Source organism: Rhipicephalus microplus, chromosome 8, assembly GCF_043290135.1.
Source record: "Rhipicephalus microplus isolate Deutch F79 chromosome 8, USDA_Rmic, whole genome shotgun sequence".
NCBI classification, from domain to species: Eukaryota; Metazoa; Arthropoda; class Arachnida; order Ixodida; family Ixodidae; genus Rhipicephalus; species Rhipicephalus microplus.
This window is the reverse complement of record NC_134707.1, coordinates 121,437,404-121,458,100: the sequence shown is the minus strand read 5'-3', so window position 1 is coordinate 121,458,100 and position 20,697 is coordinate 121,437,404. Positions and strand designations below refer to the sequence as shown.

Genomic DNA, 20,697 nt, shown 5'->3' with positions numbered 1-20,697 from the left:
AGGCAGGTGGCGCGAAAGAGCCACTTGCCCTCTGAAGCCGTACCAGCGCTTGCCCTCATCCAGTCTGGACTGCGCCACCTTCTTCCCTCTCCATCCATGATGTCATAAGAGTTCGGAAATGCTGAGCGATACTTGGGCGAGAGCTGAGAAATAATGCACAATGTGCGAACGCTCAACGATAACGGTTCGTTGTCTTTTCGTAGCCGAGTTTTTCACGCCGATTATCTGAAACTAATCACATTTGACTTAACTTTAGCGGATCAGAAGTAAAATGGTAACAAATCAATGAAGAACGATAAGTGAAAAAAATGTTAAATATATACCTGTAGTACACGCAACCCGATTCAATTCCCTTACAATATTAACTAGGGCATCACATGTGCCGCCTACACAGTCTTGGTGCCTTTAACTTTTCGTTGTTGCAACGGCCTTGTAGATTTGAGGACTCCAAGCATTTCTCGCAATACCATACCAGTCAGCGGCCGTGACAGTGTTTACACATTAATAAAATAACACAACTAAAAGATTCTATTAGAATTTATCATTGCATCATTCGCTTGATCGTATTAGTCCGTTTCCTTGCACAAGTCTTTCCTTGTGGCTAGCCGACCTCAAGTGACCCTCGTTTCTCCGTGGATGACCATCCGGCTTGCGGGTTACGGAGGGTGCGTGGCGGCCTCCAGCTGTGCATTTGCGATTGGCACCGCATGCCTATATCCAGGCGGCTGCAGGGCATAAAGTAAAGAAACAACAAGAGAACGTATGTAAATCCTGGAAAGCTATGCGTCGAAACAGCAATGTTTACCAAGTACTATCATATAAATTTGAGCACATGTGGTTGCTTAAAGGGGCCTGCAACAGTTTTTGAGCATGATCAGAAATTGCTGCCGATCGGTAGTAGAGGCTCCCGAGGACACTGAGCCAAATATTGTAGTGCAACACGCGGCCTGGGATTCGCAATAAATGATCAAAGTCAGCTAAAGATTGCTTTCTCTTTTGTTGACAAATCAAGCAATATACCCCAAAAATCGCACGTAGCAAGCCCATCTATCAGTCATTCGCGGATTTGAACATGGTGCGCTCACTCGTTACAGAGATCGCCGCGGGAGGCTGCTACTTGTCTACGCGTACGCGCGCGATTACACTGAGCCAGCCGCGCATTCAAAGAAAAAAAAAGTGCTCAAGGTCATGGGGCTTGCGTGACGTTTCTCTGTGGCCCTGCCTTCCTTTCCTGCTTAGCTTTCAGCGCTTTCGTTGGGACGAGGGAAGAAAGACGGCGATTGCAGCGTGTGACAAATCTTTGTAACTCTGCTCGAACTCAAAGGATTCTTACAATTTTTGCTGTGTTGAAATTGTGAGGTAATAAGCTCTTCCAGTGAATTCATTCCATGGTTACTTGAAAAAGTGTTTCAGTGCTCTTTTAACGATCTCCTTAATTAGATTTTCACTCCTTACCATAGTAGAAAATCAAGCACTAGAATAAAACGACGAATACCAGAGGCAAACAAACATTAAGCGACATTTTTCATTAAACACAAGTTTATCAAAAATACAAGTCAGTGCGAACCGAAGATGTGACTGTGATTAAAAATAACGAATGAGGTTGTTTGGGCCAAAAACACAATACGATTACGAGGTACGCAGTAGTGTAACTAAGTTGAATTTAGGACTACGTGGCGTTCTGTTACACGCGCTGACATTCCGCCGCACGGGAACTTCTAGCATTTCACCTCCATCGAAAAACACCCGCCGTGTCCACGATCGAACCCGCAACTCCTGGTCAGCGTCCGCCAAACGGGTGGTTACTGGGACAATGTGTCGGCGCCTTTTTCTATCTGTTTCTTCTTTGTCTGGCGCTGAAGCATAAACCATTGATGCCATGCTACCTCCCTCAAATTTTCTATTAGCTCAAGCACATGGCTATTGTATTATTTTTGCTTGGAATTTGTTCCCGTTGAAGTGAGGTTACCGTGGGAAAAATCTAAACTCCCGTTCTCACTGGTCTTTCAATAGATTCGCTTACAATTATGTTATACCCGATGAACAAGGGCGTAGCCAGTATTATCAGGGACGAAGCTCCTTAGGATGTGTGAGTCCTGCGTCACGTCAAAGCCACCAGCTGGTACTCGGAGTGGTCACTAGATGGCGTTGTGGCGCTCGCTTCACTAGTACTTAATTTGCTCAATAGATCGCACTGGGGCGCACGTTCCACTCTATAGAGTTAATATACAGACTCTAGACGCATAGCTGGGCCGGTAAAGCTTTAAGCACCAAATAGTTGACATCTTGGAACGTTGCCATTGTTGCCATTACAATACTTCAAAATAGCGCTAAATACATCAATAAAAGACATATATTCTCGCAGTATAAATCGTAAACATTTATGTTACATGTATTATAGTCAAACTGAAGTTGTGTGATGTTTATATCGACTACTTTTACACAAGATACAGCAGTAATGTATAAAATTTGTTGCACAAGCACACACAAAAAAAACAACATTTTCAGATTTGTTCACTAGATGGCGCCACCATTCTTGTACCGTATCAACTTTTGGGAGCAGGGCAGTGCGGCGGGCGTGCACAGCCGATTCCTCCGACTTGCTTGCGCTTCGTCGTCCGTGTTTTTTTGTTGCAATGAACCAATAACTCGAAGTTATGTGTCCGTCTCTTAATGTGATGCAACAGAGATCTAGCAAACAGTAAAAAATTATAAGGGTCATTGAAGCATGCAGTGGTAGGTGCGAGTGTATATGACCCGAAAGCCGAATATCATTCCATCATGGAGGCATCTAGGTTGTTATAGGTTTTAATGCATGGCCCTAGGGCAGCTTTTTCTCTAGAGTCTGCAATTAACTTTGTGTTGCACTCCAACACTTTGCGTTGGAGATGTGTGCGCTAATGTGATAGGAGACCACTAGATGGCGCATTTGTGCTCCTCATCGTGTCGCTCTCGTTTCATCGGAGCCCCTCACTCCAACGCCCCGGCGCTTGCTCCGATGCGTGCTGTCATTGAGGGAGAAGCGTATGCAAGCGGCGCGGGCGCGGGATGCTGCAGCCAAGCGCCTGAAGCGATCGCTACCCGAGGTCGGTGCCGCCGATGCGCGCTGTAAGCAGCGGTTCGTTTTAGATCGCAGTTTTGGCCACAGCTGCAAGGTTCGTAACCACGAAGCAGTTATAATGACGGGAGAACGGAAGCCACGCTTCACTACCATATACGCACAATAAAACATTGCGTTGTGTATATACCGCGTTTGTCACGTCTTCACATGCAGATCTACAGGGCAAATCGTACGGAGGATACACGGTTTACCGATGAAACTCCGGAGCTTCGCCCCGCCATCACCATTCACTCCGTGGACATGCTGTGACTTTTGGCGGGGTAAGGGGGTTTCATTAGTACTTGATATATCATCACGCGTGCGCTCTTATGCGCGCATGTATATATATTGTAAGAATTCAGCGGACGTCATCTTCCTCATCTGTCAATAACCATCATCAGTTTTCGCCCCGTTCCTCTTCATCATCGGCGCCATCTTGCTGTTGCTTGAATAAAGCGTCAGCTGAACCGTTGCATTTCAAGTGGTGGAAGGTGCTTCCCAATCTTTTCGACCTCTCTTCATCCAAAGCCAGCTCCTGGAGCTTCGTTCGGGACGTCGCTTACGCCAGCAGAGCACCATGGCACAAGAGCAAGCCCAACCGAACCACCTGCCGGCACAACCACCAGCCGCCAGCCCTAGCCCGGTCAACAACCCCCCTCGGGAGCCTCCAATCATCTCCGGTCTGCCTGGCGAAGATGTCGAAGACTGGCTCGACAACTATGACAGTGTAGGTGTCTACAACAACTGGAACGAGACATTGAAATCAGCATGCGTCCAGTTTTACGTCTTTCAGGCTGCCAAGACGTGGTTCCTGAATCATGAGAGCGACTTCCGCGATTGGTCTTCCTTCAAAGACCAGCTCCGACGCATTTTCGGCACACCTATCGTCTGTTCAGAGGTTGCTTGCAAGAAACTGGCCGATTGCGTTCAACATTGAGGTGAGTCCTACACTTCCTATATTGAGGATGTGCTTGCACTTTGCTGCTGTATCGACGACACCATGCCAGAAGATGATCGTGTCCGGCACCTTCTGAAGGGTATCGGACCTACCGCTTTCAACACCCTCGTCGCGCACAACCCTTCGACGGTTTCCGACGTCCTCTCTGTATGCCAGCGTCTTGATACCTTGTAGTCGATCCACCTGCGACCCGACTTCTCTGAGAACCCTCTGGCAAACAGTATGGAGCTCCGATCCATCATTAGAGCCATAATTCGTGAGGAATTGCAAGCCTACAGTTTACCTCCTTCTAACAACGTTCCTGCTCAACCCGCCTCTAGCGATCTGCGTGGCATTATTAGGGAAGAAATGTCAGCGTTTCAAAGCACCCACCGTGCTCCACCATGCCCCCAACCCGCTTCGTATGCACAGATCACTTCAGTGCAACCCTCGCCGTCTCAAGTACCACCACCTGTGCCTCATCATGAACATCTCGCACCTCTAGTCGCCCGTCCACCGAACCCAACCTACCATTCTTCCTGGTGGTCCCCACGGCCCATTTGCTACTACTGTGGCATTCGAGGACACATTTCCCGGGTCTGTTGACATCGGCAGCAAGATGAACGTCGTGGTTGTGCCGCTTTTGAACGAGACGACACATCTGTTCGAGGTCACTACCGTTATGCCGACAGTCGTTCCAACCACTGATCACCGTCTCCTGTGCGGATTTCCAACACGACCAACAATACACGTGCATCCCGACCACGCTCCCCTTCGCCACTCGGACGCTCTGTTTCACCACTTCGGCCTGTCTCTCAACTGGCTGCCTAGCGATCGGAACACTAAACAGTGCAGTTTTTGGCGGGAAAACTGCATCGCGGCGAAATGACCCAAGTCCTCCCAAACGACCATCAAACATGTTATTGGTAACTATGCAAGGTTTGTGGGTGTTGGCTTTGGTGGACACGGGAGCATTTATTTCAGTTATGCGTGCCGACTTGTGTTCTCGATTGCGGAAAGTGAAGACACCCTACCTTAGATCTTCTTTGATTGGGAACAATGGAGCAATAATTAGACCATCGACCCAATGTACAGCACCTATCTTCATTGATGGTATTCGTCATCACATCACCTTCGCTGTCTTAAGTTCATGTGCTCATGAACTATTTAGGTTGGCACTTTCTCTCATCGGCATCTGCATTAATTTTTTGCCGTCAACATGTAGTCGAAATGACCGAGACCAATCACTGCAGCGAACGCGTCGACGAAAAACCATTGCGTATCTTCACAACTTCCGAATCCATACTGCTCCCGGGTCAGGAGCAACTCATCACCATCACTTCTCCGAATATTGCCAATGGTGACGTCCTTATCACCCCTTCCAGCAGCTGTCTAGCTCGCGGCATTGTAGTCCTCTCCAGCCTGGTGCGGTTCAAAGACAGTGCTGCGATAATCCTTGGCCTGAACACTACCCCAGAGCCTGTCCTCCTACCTCAAGATTCTGCAGTGTCATGTTATGTGGATACCCAACCGGTATCTTTGGTCTTTCTTGACGCCTTGACAGCTCAGCCACAACAGGCCCAGTCTCTCACTTCCTCCTCCTTTGCTCCCGAGATAAATCCTGACATTTCTGCTTCTCAACGTGAGACGTTGCTAAATTTGCTAACGAAACACCAGGCCTCCTTCGACGCCAATGCTTCGGCACTAGGACAGACCACAGTTGCGCATCATCGCATCGACACGGGCGGTCAGACTGTTGTACGCCGTCGCCCTACCGAGTCTCCTTGGCCAAGCGCAAAATCATGGAGGAGAACGTGACCGATATGCTAAAAAGAAACATCATACGACCCTCTACCAGTTCTTGGTCATCACCCGTTGTGTTGGTACAAAAGAAGGATGGATCGGTATGATTTTGTGTTGATTACCGCGCGCTCAACAAGATTACCCGAAAGGATGTAGATCCGATGCTCCGTATATATGATGTACTTGACTCATTGCAAGGCGCCCAATACTCCTCCACCCTTGACCTTCAGTCCGGGTATTAGCAACTACCAATGGACAAAGCAGACAAAGAAAAGACCACCTTTTCTACGCCGGACAGTCTTTACGAGTTTAACGTAATGCCATTCGGCCTATGTAATGCTCCCGCCACATTTGAAAGGATGATCGACACTGTTCTTCGTGGCCTCAAGTGGAAAACTTGCCTCAAGTGGAAAACCTCGATGATATCATCGTGTTTTCTTCCACTTTTGCTGATCATCTGCAACGCCTAGATCAAGTGCTCACATGTCTCTCCAATGCTAGACTTAAACTAAACACAAAGAAGTGCCAGTTTGGCAACACAGCTATAAAAGTTCGAGGACATCTCGTTAGTAAAGATGGCATCCAACCCGATCCTCACAAAATTTCCGCAGTCCTCAACTTTCCGCGACCTTTTGCTCCAAAGAACTACGCAGTTTCCTTGTACTCGCATCTTACTTTCGCCGCTCCATTCGCAACTTTGCCACCATTGCTGCTCCTCTCCACAAGCTCCTTGCCAGTACCGGTTCCTTCGATTGGAATGATCAATGCGAAGCCTAATTTCAAGAACTCAAGCAGGCACTAACATCCCCACCGGTGCTTGGTTATTTCGATGACAGGGCACCTACGATATTACACACTGACGCTAGTGGACAAAGAATCGGCGCCGCACTCCTCCAGCGCGACCATGCCTTTCGCGAGAAAGTTGTCGCGTATGCAAGCCGCACTCTGACCTCTGCAGAGTGAGCGAACAAGAGTGCTTGGCTGTTGTCTGGTCCATCCAAAAATTTCGTCCGTACCTACCTGGTCGACATTTTACTGTTGTGACAGACCACCATGCTCTTTGCTGGTTGTCCACAATCAAAAACTTGTCGGGACGACTTGGCCGCTGGATTATCCGATTACAATATTATGACTTTGACGTCATCTAAAAGACTGGAAGACAACATCAAGATGCCGAGGCTTTGTCACGATGCCCTTTGCCGAAGTTTTCGGCGTACGTCACATCCCCTTGTCAAATTGGCTATACGGAGGACGCCTCATCGATATCAACCATTTCTTCCCTACCTTCATCCACCCGTCCGTCAGTACTTACTTCTCACCAGCGAGCTGATTCTTACTGCACTGACATCATCGGTCGGCTTACCGGCGCTTCATCTTCCCCTAATGCCCGGCTCCGGAAACAACTCCGACTATTCAAGTTGGAGGACGATGTGCTATATCGATACAATTTCCACCCGGTAGGCCACCGATGGGTTCCCGTCGTACCACGCGCACTACGCACTGAAGTTCTGCGCGCTTCCCACGACGACCCAACGTCAGGACACTTGGGTTACTACAAAACATACAAGCGCATCCGCAGTCCATTCTTCTGGCCAGGTCTTTCCACGACAGTGGCTAAATATATTGCCTCGTGCGCACTTTGATAACACCACAAGCGGCCCACAACTGCTCCAGTCGGGACCCCACAACCACTTCCTTGTCCATCAGAGCCGTTCTCTGTCGTCGGAATGGACCTCTTCGGGCCCCTCCCAACTACATCAGATGGCAAGAGATGGATCGTCACCGCCGTTGATCACTTGACCCGGTACGCTGAGACGCCCTCGATCACTTCAGGAACTGCTTCGGAAGTAGCAACTTTCTTCTTGTATGCTATTTACCTACGTCACGGAGCCCCTCGTGTTCTTTTGAGCGACCGGGGCAAGACATTTCTTTCAAGCACGCTCAGCGAAGTTCCTCAAGCATCAAAAACAGTTCACAAAACAACATCTAGCTATCACCCGCAAACCAATGGCTTAACGGAAAGATTTCATCGCACGCTGTGTGACATGGTGTCCATGTATATCCGACCGGACCATCGCAATTGGGATGCCATACTTCCCTTTGGCACGTATGCATATAATACGTCAGTTCAACGAACCACAGGCTATTCTCCATTTTTCCTAGTATACGGACGCCAACCGACATCAACACTCGACGTTTCATTCTTTTCTGGCCCCGTCAACTCTTCACCATTCGTTTGCGACCAGTTTCTGTCCCGTGTTGCTCGATGCCGTCATCTTGCCCGTGTAAACACCGAAGCTAGCCAAGAAGATCGCAAACATCGTTACGATGTCACTCACCACGTCGTTATCTACCGCCCTGGCGACGATGTACTTCTGTGGACTCCTCCGCGAACGCCTTGCTTATGCGAGAAGCTTGAGTCACACTATCGTGGCCCCTACAAAGTTGTAGAACAGACCTCACCAGGGAACTACCTTGTGTCACAGAACGAGCGCTAAAAATGGGCGCGCCGCCAAATTCTTGCGATAACGCGCGAAAGAGACGCCGCGAAGTCAAAAGAATATCCAAGGCTCCCCGGGCGCGCGCTCTCCTCGCGGAAGCGTGGCTTCGCCGACGAACCTCCTCACCCCACCTCGGCGGCCGGGCAAGCACTCGAAATTTCCAGAAGAAAAGGGGCGTGTATGCCAGGCTGACTCAACTGTCGGGGACGGCCCCCGTACAGTCTCGCGCCTCTCCCCAGCCTTCGCTGCGTATCGCGCCGACGAAATGACGAGAACCTTCTGGAATTTCGTGCGGAAGGTATTTAACCGAGCAGCGGAGACGAGAAAGCAGGAGGAGACGGAAGTTAGCGCCAGAGTGCGTAGGGTATACGGCCGTGTAGTCGGCGAAGGTTTTGTCCGTAAAGACAAAGCGGGAGAAGAAGATGATTTCCACCTGAGGGGTGACGACTCGAACTACAGACAAGAGTGTGTGTGTTTACCGCTATCGAGCGAAAACGCGTGGCAACAGCTGCGTGTGTGAAGCCGACGTGTTTCCGGCGAAGAAGTTTGAAGCTTGGAGAGTGGCCAATTGAAGACGCGAGGTTTCCTGGAAGAGAAACTTCGGCGAGGATTCCTGGAAGAGGAACTTCGAGGGCGCGGAACGACAACAACGCTGGATTTTGAGTGAGTGATTCTCGGAAGAGTATCATCCAGACTTTTGTCCCAAGAACTTTGGACTGGATAGGTTTTCCATCTCTTTAGTCTTTAAGTGTCTTGGTTGTTCAATGCATGCGACTGCATTGTAGTGCGTATCGTTGTCTGTGTCCGTTGTTTTGAGTGTGGCTGATTGTACTGTGTAGTAGGTTGTTTGATTGGTGACGCATTGTATGTAACTATTGTGGAGTGTGCATTCTTGTGTGTTGTTTTCGATCTGCCATTTTTGAGAATATGATATTTGTTTTTTTCATCAACTCTCGGCTCTGACTTGTTCTTTGGGCCACAGCCGGCGTCTGCTGGCGCGCCAAAAAGGACCACTTCTAAATTGTCCACGCTTTCGTGGTGCGGTTCGGGGGGCCAATACTTCAGCCCTTGGAATTAGCCCGGCGATCACCTCCCTATTTAACGGGACCTGTGTGTGACAATTAATCTGGCGTCCGCGAAACAGGACCTTTTGGTGCACAGTGTGTCCAAAGTAGTGAGAAAGAGCCTCGAGTTGTTGATAGTGCTATTGGAACGATTTTGTGTGTTGCTCAGTGTTCTCGTTAACGAGTGCAGGAGAGTGTTCCGATAGACTGATTTAGGCACATACTTTTTGCACGCGGCAAGGTCTTATTTGTGAGATACAATGGATCTCGAAAAGTTAATTGATCTTGGTGAGAAGATGGGTCTTTCTGGCGTCGAACTACGGAAGTGGGTCACCCAGAAGAAAAAAGAAGAAAAAGAGAGGGCCAAAGAAGAAAAGGCAGCTGAGCTGGAAAAAGAAAGGTTGGCGGTCGAAAGAGCCAAAGCGGAAAAAGAAGCTGAGTTGGAACGAGAGAGGTTGGCAGCTGAAAGGGCCAAGGAAGAAAAAGCAGCTGAGTTGGAGAGAGAAAGGCTGGCCACTGAAAGGGCGAAGGAAGAAAGAGAGCAAAAATTGAAGTTGGAGTTGGAGAAAGGGAAGTTGGAAGCCGAAAGGGCGAGAGAAGAAAGAGAGGCAAAGGAGCGACAGCTGAAAGAAGAAAGAGAGCAGCAGTTGAAGTTGGAGCTGGAGAGAGAAAAGCTGGCCGCTGAGAGGGCGAGAGAAGAAAAAGAGGCAAAGGAGCGACAGCTGAAAGAAGAAAGAGAGTAAAGGGAACGGCAGCGGCAGCACGAGATGGAACTCGAGCGGCTCCGGTTGCAACAGCGAAGTGAAACTCCCGTTCAATCTAGAGTTGAAAGCAGCGAACGGGAAGATCATGGCTTCCGCTTGAACCCAGGCAAGCTGCTCGTGGCGTTTGATGAAAGGAAGGACGACCTTGACGCGTACCTTCACCGATTCGAGACGATTTCGAAGAGCCAGAATTGGCCGGAACATCAATGGGCAACTGCTTTAAGTACCTGCTTGAGTGGTGAAGCGCTCAGTGTGTACGGTAGGCTGACGCCGACCGATGCAGCCAACTATGCAAAGGTGAAAGCTGCTTTGCTGAAGCGATTTAGATTTACCGTGGAAGGATTCCGGGACAGATTTCGGACAGGAAAGCCAGCTGATGGTGAGACGGCTACGCAGTATGCCACCCGGCTTAGCCATTATTTTTACAGATGGATTGAACTTTCAGCGACAGCGCAGGAGTACGATGAGCTTAGAGAGCTCCTAATTAGAAAACAATTTCTTACTAGTTGCCACCCAAGCTTGTCACTGTTCTTGAAAGAGGGGAAGGCTGAGTCACTTGAAGGAATGCTTGAATTGGCTGATCAATTCTTGGAAGCGCAAGGTGGAACTAATTTGGCCAAGGTCAAGAAGGATTGTCCCGATGATTCGAAGAAATTGGCTCCCGAAGAAAAGAAGCGTGCACCACAGAGCATTCCGCGATGTTTTCTGTGCAACCAAGTGGGTCATCGCGCGAAAAACTGTCGAACGATCTTTACGAACCCTACGGCAGTAAAATGTTTTAAGTGTGGTCAGACTGGGCACAAAGCAGATGCATGTCGAAACGGAGTGAGTCAAACTCACCAGGTATCCTGTGTGCAAGCGGCACCGAAATCTGATAATAATGCCGTCACCGATGGATTCGTAGAGTTGAAGAATGGGGAGAAAATTCCTATTGTGGGGTCTGTAATGTCAAAACAGCGAACCGGTGTTACGAAAGGAATGCCAACGCTGCCTGGAAAAGTTGCGGGCAAAAAGATTACGGTGTTAAGAGATACCGGCAGCTCCACTGTTATCGTGTGGAGAAACTTGGTACGGGAAAGTGAGTTAACAGCAAAATGAAACCGGTTTGCTTATTTGACCGTACAGTTCGGATGCTTCCCGAAGCAGAGATTGAGGTTGAAACCCCATACTTCAGCGGGAAGGTTACGGCTCTATGTATGACAACCCCCCTGTATGACCTTGTCATCGGAAACATCGACGGGGCGCGAGGACCGAATGATCCGGAATGTTTGGGAGAAGACCCTAAGATAGAGCCCTCGCCAACCCAGCGGCCGCGAGATACAGTGGAGGAGCATCTCGTGACGGATCTCACTAGAGCCCAAGGTGAAGCCGCGGCGCAAGAGACAGCGAATGAGAAGATGATCGTTTTGAATGAGTTGACGTGCTGGGCAGCTGGACGTACGTCGGCACGACCCCAACTGACCGACAGTGTAAAGGTGATGGAGCCGGCCAGCCAGGCCCAATGCCATGACATGAACAAGCTGGTAAATAAACAGACAGGACCCGTTGAACGTTATGACCCGTTAACGGTGTCGGAAGTGACAACGATGGCTGAGACGCCGCCTCAGATATCGTCGTTGGAAAGGGCTCGCCGAAAAAGAACGTGGAAACACAAGAAGAGATCGAACGAGCACCGCAAGAAAGGGCGCAAGCGCCGCTCAAAGTACACAGGATAAGTGCTGAAGTCGAATTAGAATGTGTTTGGCAGTGCTGAGTGCCATATGTTGTGTTAATGTGGTGTTATCCTGTGTCACAAGTGTCGAAGTGTCTGTGCTGTGATGTGATGAATAGTGTTGTATAATTGTTGTAAAGACAGAACCTTGTACGTCTGTATTGTTTGGAATGTGTGATGAAGCGTTGTACTCATGTACCTGCGGTTATATTTCATGTGTGTGAGATTGAATGTAATGTCCAATTGTATTGAGTGATATATTGTGAATGTGAAGTGTCATAAGCGACGGATTGTGTTACAGTCTTTCAGAGTGTGTGGTGACTGTTCGCGCTCGTTTGTGTGGATTTGAATATTATGGGATAATATTCTTAAAGTGGGGGGCAGTGTCACAGAACGAGCGCTAAAAATGGGCGCGCCGCCAAATTCTTGCGATAACGCGCGAAAGAGACGCCGCGAGGTCAAAAGAAAAAAAGAAAACAAACATCCAAGGCTCCCCGGGCGCGCGCTCTCCCCGCAGAAGCGTGACTTCGCCGACGAACCTCCTCACCCCACCTCGGCGGCCGGGCAAGCACTCGAAATTTCCAGAAGAAAAGGGGCGTGTATGCCAGGCTGACTCATCTGTCGGGGACGGCCCCCGTACAGTCTCGCGCCTCTCCCCAGCCTTCGCTGCGTATCGCGCCGACGAAATGACGAGAACCTTCTGGAATTTCGTGCGGAAGGTATTTAACCGAGCAGCGGAGACGAGAAAGCAGGAGGAGACGGAAGTTAGCGCCAGAGTGCGTAGGGTATACCGCCGTGTAGTCGGCGAAGGTTTTGTCCGTAAAGACAAAGCGGGAGAAGAAGATGATTTCCACCTGAGGGGTGACGACTCGAGCTACAAACAAGAGTGTGTGTGTTTACCGCTATCGAGCGAAGACGCGTGGCAACAGCTGCGTGTGTGAAGCCGACGTGTTTCCGGCGAAGAAGTTTGAAGCTTGGAGAGTGGCCAATCGAAGACGCAAGGTTTCCCGGAAGAGAAACTTCGGCGAGGTTTCCTGGAAGAGGAAATTCGAGGGTGCGGAACGACAACAACGCTGGACTTTGAGTGAGTGATTCTCGGAAGAGTATCATTCAGACTTTTGTCCCAAGAACTTTGGACTGGATAGGTTTTCTATCTCTTTAGTCTTTAAGTGTCTTGGTTGTTCAATGCATGCGACTGCATTGTAGTGCGTATCGTTGTCTGTGTACGTTGTTTTGAGTGTGGCTGATTGTACTGTGTAGTACGTTGTTTGATTGGTGACGTATTGTATGTAACTATTGTGGAGTGTGCATTCTTGTGTGTTGTTTTCGATCCGCCATTTTTGAGAATATAATATTTGTTTTGTTTATCAACTCTCGGCTCTGACCTGTTCTTTGGGCCACAGCCGGCGTCTGCTGGCGCACCAAAAAGGACCACTTCTAAATTGTCCACGCTTTCGTGGTGCGGTTCGGGGGGCCAATACTTCAGCCCTTGGAATTAGCCCGGCGATCGCCTCCCTATTTAACGGGACCTGTGTGTGACACCTTGTCACACCTGTTCATGTCTCCACTGACCAACGCGGCCGCGGGACAGAGATTGTGCACGTTTCGCGTCTCAAGCCCTATCGTATGCGTTCCCAAGCGTAATTCGCGGCCAGGCTGGCCGCTTCCGTCGACGGGGGAAGTTAGTGTAAAAATTCATTGGACGTCATCTTCCTCATCTGTCAATAACCATCATCAGTCATCGCCCCGTTCCTCTTTATCATCGGCGCCATCTTGCTGTTGCTTGAATAAAGCGTCATCTGAACCGCTGTATTTCAATATATACGCATGCCCAATACACCATGGATGGATGGATGGATCGCTATGGCTGTACCTTTTAGATCGGGCAGTGTCTAGCGCCACCAAGTCGTAATACTTAATGAACCAAAAACTAGATTTATTTTTTCTCCCTTAAATAGTGAGGTTGAGGATTCGTACTTTGCAGTGAAGGGTTAAATTTTCACTCGTGCCTTGACTTTAGCAACCAATCACATAACCTCCTTCTAGTTAATTCTACCCGCTTAAAGTCTATTTTGCCCTCACTGTCCCTAAACCCCAGTGCTTTGAAAAACTCTGCGCCATCATCCTGAACTATAGGGTGAAGCCCTCTACAGAACATTATCAAGTGTTCGGCAGTTTCTTCTTCCTGTTCACATGCACTGCATACCGTGTCTACCCCTTCGTATTTGGCCCGATATGTCTTGGTTCGCAATACTCCCGTCCTGGCCTCAAACAGTAGAGAACTACCCCGAGTATTATTATAGATCCGTTCCTTGGCAATTTCCTGCTTAAAAGTTTGATAGAGCTCTAGTGCGGACTGCTGAATCATGCCAATTCTCCACATATCGTTCTCAGCTTCCTTCACCTTCTTCTTAATCGATAATTTTTTTGGCTTGGCCCCTTGCTGTTTTCGAAGTATTCACCAGTCAATTTTCTGGTTCGCTTCCGCCATTTTGTATCGACATTCTTCATGTACAAGTAGCTGAATACCTTCCTAGCCCAACGCTCCTCCCCCATTTCTCTCAATCGCTTCTCAAATTTTGTCGTGCTGCTAGTTTCCCTGCCCTCAAATGATGTCCATACCATATCACATTCTACTCCCTGTTTTGGTGTATTCCCGTGAGCTCCTAAGGCAAGCCTACCTATTCCACTTTGCTTAATTTCTAATCTTGCTTCAATTTCTGATCTCATGCACAAGACCGCATTGCCGAACGTCCGACCAGGAACCATGACCCCTTTCCATATTTCTCTCACAAAATCATACCTGTTGTAATTCCACAGTGCCCTGTTTTTCATTACCGCCGCATTCCTGTTACCTTTAGTCGACACGTAAATTTTGTGTTCCCTTAGGTACTCGGCCCCTTTGCTTATCTATACGCCCAGATAATTGTATTTATCTGTTATCTCTAGCGTGACCTCCTGTGTTCTAAGCTCACTACCTTCATTGTCATTAAAAATCATTATTGCTGATTTTTCCTTACTGAATCTGAAATCTAACCTATCTCCCACAATACCGCACATGTCCACGAATCTCTACAAATATTGCTTGTTGTCGGCGATTAGCACTATATCATCTGCATACATCAATGCTGGTAGTGCCTGTTTAATGAGTTTTCCTTTTTTGACGAAAGAGAGGTTGAAGCCCACTCCACTTCCCCCTAATTTGGCCTCTAATCTTTGCAGGTACATCACGAATAATAAGGGTGACAGGGGACACCCCTGTCTAGGCCCTCGTTTTACATCTGCAGGCTTGGATACCTGTTTTTTCCACTTTATAATTACCTTGTTACCTTCATAGATATCCTTTAAAAGATTAGCGACTATATCTTCCACGCCTAGTGTTTCCAGTATTCCCTACAATTCCTCTTGAACCCTGTTTTCGTACGCTCCCTTGATATCCAAATGCTAGCCACAGGGGCCTGTGTTTCTTTTCTGCAATTTCGATGCACTGCGTCCATGAGAACAGATTGTCTTCCAACCTCCTGTGTTTCCGAAACCCATTTTGCAGTTCTCCCGCACGCCCTCATCCTCTATTCATGCCTGCCGTCTTTCCTTTACACTCTGCATCGCCGGCCTGTAGACCACTGATGTCACTGTTATAGGACGGTTTTCCATTGCGGAAAAGTGAGCGCCCCCTGTCGTGTAAACAGGAAAGATTCACTCGTGCATTTGATTGAAAAACATCTTCGCCCACTAATATGCACAAGGCAGTGTACATCGGTTCAGGTGCACCTGTTCTGCTGCTTTAGAGACGAAAACGCGTGCCAATATTTGAAAGAACACGGTAAATGAGGAAAAAAAGGCAGATCCCACATACAGTGGGAATCCATAATACGCGAAGCAAAAATGACAAAAGGTAATATGTCACTTTGAAATCAGCACTATGCAACGAGGTGGAGGTAAATGATGCCGTGTATGACTTTCGTGTCATGATTATTATGTTTGAATGTGTCGTTTACCCTCGTTATATTGTCACGTTACAACGTAACTGTAACCTTCTGATAAGGACACACAAGGACGTCAAACTGATTCGAACAACGGCAGCACGACTATTGTTTTTCTCTGCACGCGCATCTTTGTCCTCTTCTGAACAGCGGCACATACAAGCATGCTAGCATCTGTGGAAATAATAGTTTCAGAACTTGTACTAGTGGCATTACCCCCCTTCCCAAAGGACATCGTCCCGATGTCATAACATTATTGCCAGATAAAAACACACACGATAAGCAGTACACAAGGGGGTGTTCACAATCACTGTAAGTCTACTCAAGGGAGTGTGACGAATAGTCAGCGTTGGTAAAATGGTTTCATCCTCGAAACATGGACGACGTGTGGCTGTTGTAAACGGCGGGATTGACGAGCCATGTCCTCGTCAAGAACCTCGTAGTTCACTTCGCTGAGACGACGGAGAACTCTATAGGGACCAAAATAGCGGCATAACAACTTTTCCGACCGGCCCCGTTGTCGATTGGGAGTCCACAGCCATACTCGTTCTCCGGGTTGGTAAGAGACATCGCGACGACGAGCGTTGTACCACAGCGAGTCGATGCATTGTTGCTTATGGATTCGTTCGACTGCAAGCTTACGAGCCGCGTCTGCCAGTCTGATAAATTCGTTCGTCTTGACACTAATCTGGTGTCTGTCTGGTAGAAGCATGGCATCCAGCATTGTAGTGACCTCCCTGCCATGAAGCAACCGGAATGGTGTGAATCCAGTTGTTTCTTGCACAGCGGTGTTGTAAGCGAACGTGACATAAGGGAGGATGTCATCCCAGTTTTTGTGGTCTTGGTCAACGTACATGGATAGCATGTCGGCGATCGTCTTGTTTAGTCGCTCTGTAAGGCCGTTGCTTTGTGGGTGGTATGCAGTAGTTTTTCGATGTACTGTGCCGCTAAGCTGCATGACGTCTTGTATCATCCGGGCGGTAAAAGCTGTGCCACGATCAGTTATGACAACTGCTGGTGCTCCATGTCGGAGGACGATGTTTTTCATAAAAAAGTGGGCAGTCTCAATGGAGGTGCCACGTTGTAATGCCTTCGTTTCGCAGTAGCGCGTCATGTAATCAGTAGCGACTACAATCCAGCGGTTGCCGTCACGAGACTTGGGAAAAGGTCCGAGTAGAACCATGCCTATTTGTTGGAACGGTTGTGTCGGAGGAGCGATGGGCTTCAAAAAGCCGGCTGGGCGCTGATGTGGTTCTTTACGGCGCTGGCACTCGTGACACGTCTTCACGTAATGCTTCACGTCTCGACTGAGCTTAGGCCAGTAGTAGTGTTGGCGAATCCGGGCCCAGGTACGTGTGTATCCCAAGTGGCCTGAGGAAGGCTCATCGTGACAGGCGGACAAGACATCGGCTCGTAACGCTGGCGGGACAACGAGCAGGTACTCAGTCGCGTAAGGGTCGAAGTTTCTTTTATAGAGGATATTTCTGCGGATGCAGAACGATGATGACGAGCGGGCGAATGCTGGTGGTGGATGCGGCGTACGGCCTTCGAGATATTCGATGAATTGTCGAAGCTCGGAATCGTTCTTCTGCTGTTCGGCCAAGTCGGATACACTAACGGCGCAGAGAAAACGGCCGTCGAGATCGTGATCACCTGACACTGTCTTAAGAGGAGCTCGGGAAAGGCAGTCCAAGTCAGTATGCTTCCGGCCAGACTTGTACACGACTGTCAAATCGAACTCCTGAAGGCGTAAGCTCCACCTGGCCAGACGTCCGAAAGGGTCTTTAAGGTTCGCCAACCAGCAGAGCGCATGATGATCGGTAACAACTCTGAACGGGCGACCATACAGGTACGGTCTGAATTTAGCTATTGCCCAGACAACAGCTAGGCACTCCTTTTCAGTTGTTATGTAATTCGCCTCCGCAGATGATAAAATCCGACTCGCATAAGCAATAGGGCGTTCGACACCGCCTTGCCACTGGACAAGGACTGCACCAAGGCCGATGTTACTGGCGTCTGTGTGTAGTTCAGTGTCGGCATATTCGTCGTAGTGTCCGAGTAAGGGCTCAGATTGGAGACGCTGCTGGAGTTCGGAGAAAGCGCGTGTTTGCTCAAGGCCCCACACGAAGGGAACGTCGTCTTTTGTCAGACGAGTGAGGGGTTCGGCAATGTTTGCGAAATTTTTTCACAAAGCGTCTGTAGTATGCGCAGAGGCCTAAAAATCGACGCACATCACGTTTGTTGGTAGGTGGTGGAAAATCTGCGACAGCCAATGTTTTGTCTGGGTCCGGCCGAATACCATCAGGGCTAACAAGGTGACCGAGGAACTTTAATTCGTTGTAACCAAAATGACATTTTTCGGATTTCAGTGATAGGCCTGCCGTGCGAATTGCAGCAAACACAGATCTAAGTCGCTGCAAATGCTGCTCAAACGTTTGGGAGAAGACAACGACGTCGTCTAAGTAAACAAGGCATGCTTCCCACTTGAGACCGGAGAGCACTGTATCCATCATCCTCTGGAATGTCGCAGGGGCAGAACACAGACCGAAGGGCAGCACCTTGAATTCGTACAGACCATCAGGCGTTATGAATGCTGTTTTCTCTAGGTCGCGTTCATCAACTTCGATCTGCCAGTAGCCACTGCGTAAATCCATAGAGGAGAAGTATCGGGCGTGTCGGAGGCGGTCTAGTGAGTCGTCGATGCGCGGAAGCGGATAAACGTCTTTCTTTGTGACTTTGTTGAGTTTGCGGTAATCTACGCAAAATCGGAGAGTGCCGTCCTTCTTTTTTACCAGTACGACGGGGGACGGCCATGGACTGTTCGAGGGTTGGATTACGCCATCTTCGAGCATCTGCTTCACTTGAGAACGTATAGCCTCTTGTTCCTTTTGTGATACTCGGTAGGCGTGTTGACGTATGGGTCGCTCAGAATGGTCAGTGACAATGCGGTGCTTTACGGTTGGCGTTTGTTTTATCTTGGATGTAGACGCGAAACAGTCGCTAAACATGCGGAGGATACAGCGGATTTGCTCTTTCTGTGCACATGACAGCTTCGGATTGACATCGACTGCATCGGTTACCGCGGTGTCACTTTCAACGGCTGCAGAAATTGAGGCTATCGTCGTACACGCTTCATCGTCAATGGATTCGAAATGAGCGATAGTTGTTCGCTTGGCCAAATGTTGGTATGATCCACTAAAATTGGTGACCAACAACTCAGTCATCCCACGTTTAAATTGAATTATGCCGCGGGCAACACAAATTTGCTGAGACAAGAGCACCGAAAGGTTGGCTTCAGCGATACCACTACTGTCATGGTCTATGTCGCCCTGTACTGTAACGAACATACTGGTGCGTGGCGGAAGTGTGACGGTGTCGTCGACAATGCGAAGCGCAGTCTTCTGCGGATTGGTATCTCTAGGCTTCGGGCCATAGTCGTCAGCAAACGTTACGAGGCAGTCTCGAAGATTTATAACAGCACCATGCTCACGAAGGAAATCCATGCCAAGGATTACTTTCCGGGAGCATTCGGGAAGCACAACGAAAGAAGCAACGAACGTCGACTCACAGATTTGCAGCCTTGCGGTGCATCTCCCGATTGGTGTCAAGAGATGACCACCGGCTGTCCGAAGGTTTGGTCCATGCCCCCAAGGAGTCGTGACTTTCCTGAGTTCAGCCACAAGTTCAGCGCTGATAACTCAGTAGTCGGCGCCGGTGTCGACTAGAGCAGTCACTGGATGGTTGTCGACACGAACGGCAATGTCAGCAGAAACGGGTTCATCAGCGATGTGAGGTGTCGGCTGAAAGGAATCGTCGATGGTCGGTGGAAGGGTCGGAGGAGGCTGTTTTGACGATAGCTTAACAGCGGTCCCACCCCCGGAGGCCGCTGATTCTAGTTTCCCCGGCGTGGACTTCGGGACCTAGCGGATCGTCCCGCAACAACATCGGCGAAAGTGGAGTATTGATTCGCGGACGTAGAGCGTCGAGGAGACGGAGAGCGTGATTGGCGTCGCTGAAGATTCGGAGACGGTAGACTTGCCAAGTATTCTGCGATGGCGCGGGGTCGTTCGCCGTCCCTGGGCCGACGAGCGTCTGGCCGAAATCTAGGTAGGCCCATCTGTCTGTACGAGCACTCCCGGTACAGGTGACCTGGCTCACCACTGTGGTAGCATAGTGGCCGATTGCCGGAAGCGCGCCACACGCTAGATTTACGCAAATTGGGTCGCGGATTCTCATAGTGTGGTGGGCCCGAGAAGTACTGCGGCATCTGCAGGCAAGTCAGTCGTTGGTTTTCATAGCGTGGCCCACCCGAGAAGTGCGGTGGCGTCTGCAGGCTAGTCGGTCGGGGGAAATAGCTGGCTGCCGGTGCAGGAGTACGTACAGCTTCCGCATACGTCAGCAGAGGAGCTTCGGTTGGAGGTGGTGCTAATGGTCGTACCAGCTGCCGCACCTCTTCACGGACGACGTCTGTCAGAGCAGCCACTTGAGGCTGTGAAGGCACTGCGTGAAGCTTTTGCAGCTCGTCGCGTACAATGCTACGGACTAGCTCAGCAAGGTCTCTCACGCTCGTGACATCGGGTGTTACCAAGGGTGCTGACAGACATGCAAGGTTGTCGGACCGCTCATACTGCGAAGATCGCTGTCTCAGCATTCGCTCCATGGTCGTCGCTTCACGGAGGAATTCTGCCGCGGTAGCTGGTGGGTTTCGTACAAGTCCTGCAAACAGCTGCTCCTTGACACCCCGCATCAGAATGCGCACCTTTTTGTCTTCCGTCATTGCAGAATCCGCTCGACGGAACAGACGAGACATCTTCTCAACGAACATGGCCACGCT

General features: G+C 49.4%; 1 protein-coding gene across 1 annotated transcript in view; it reads right to left on the bottom strand.

Moving 5' to 3' along the window:
• Positions 1 to 520: 520 nt before the first annotated feature.
• Positions 521 to 20,697, bottom strand: part of LOC142768738 (uncharacterized) — a 62,273-nt gene continuing 42,096 nt past the window's right edge. The window contains exon 5 of the mRNA XM_075870741.1: positions 521 to 725. Coding sequence (XP_075726856.1) covers positions 712 to 725 — 14 coding nt within the window. The 3' untranslated portion in view covers positions 521 to 711. The remainder of the gene's footprint in view (positions 726 to 20,697) is intronic.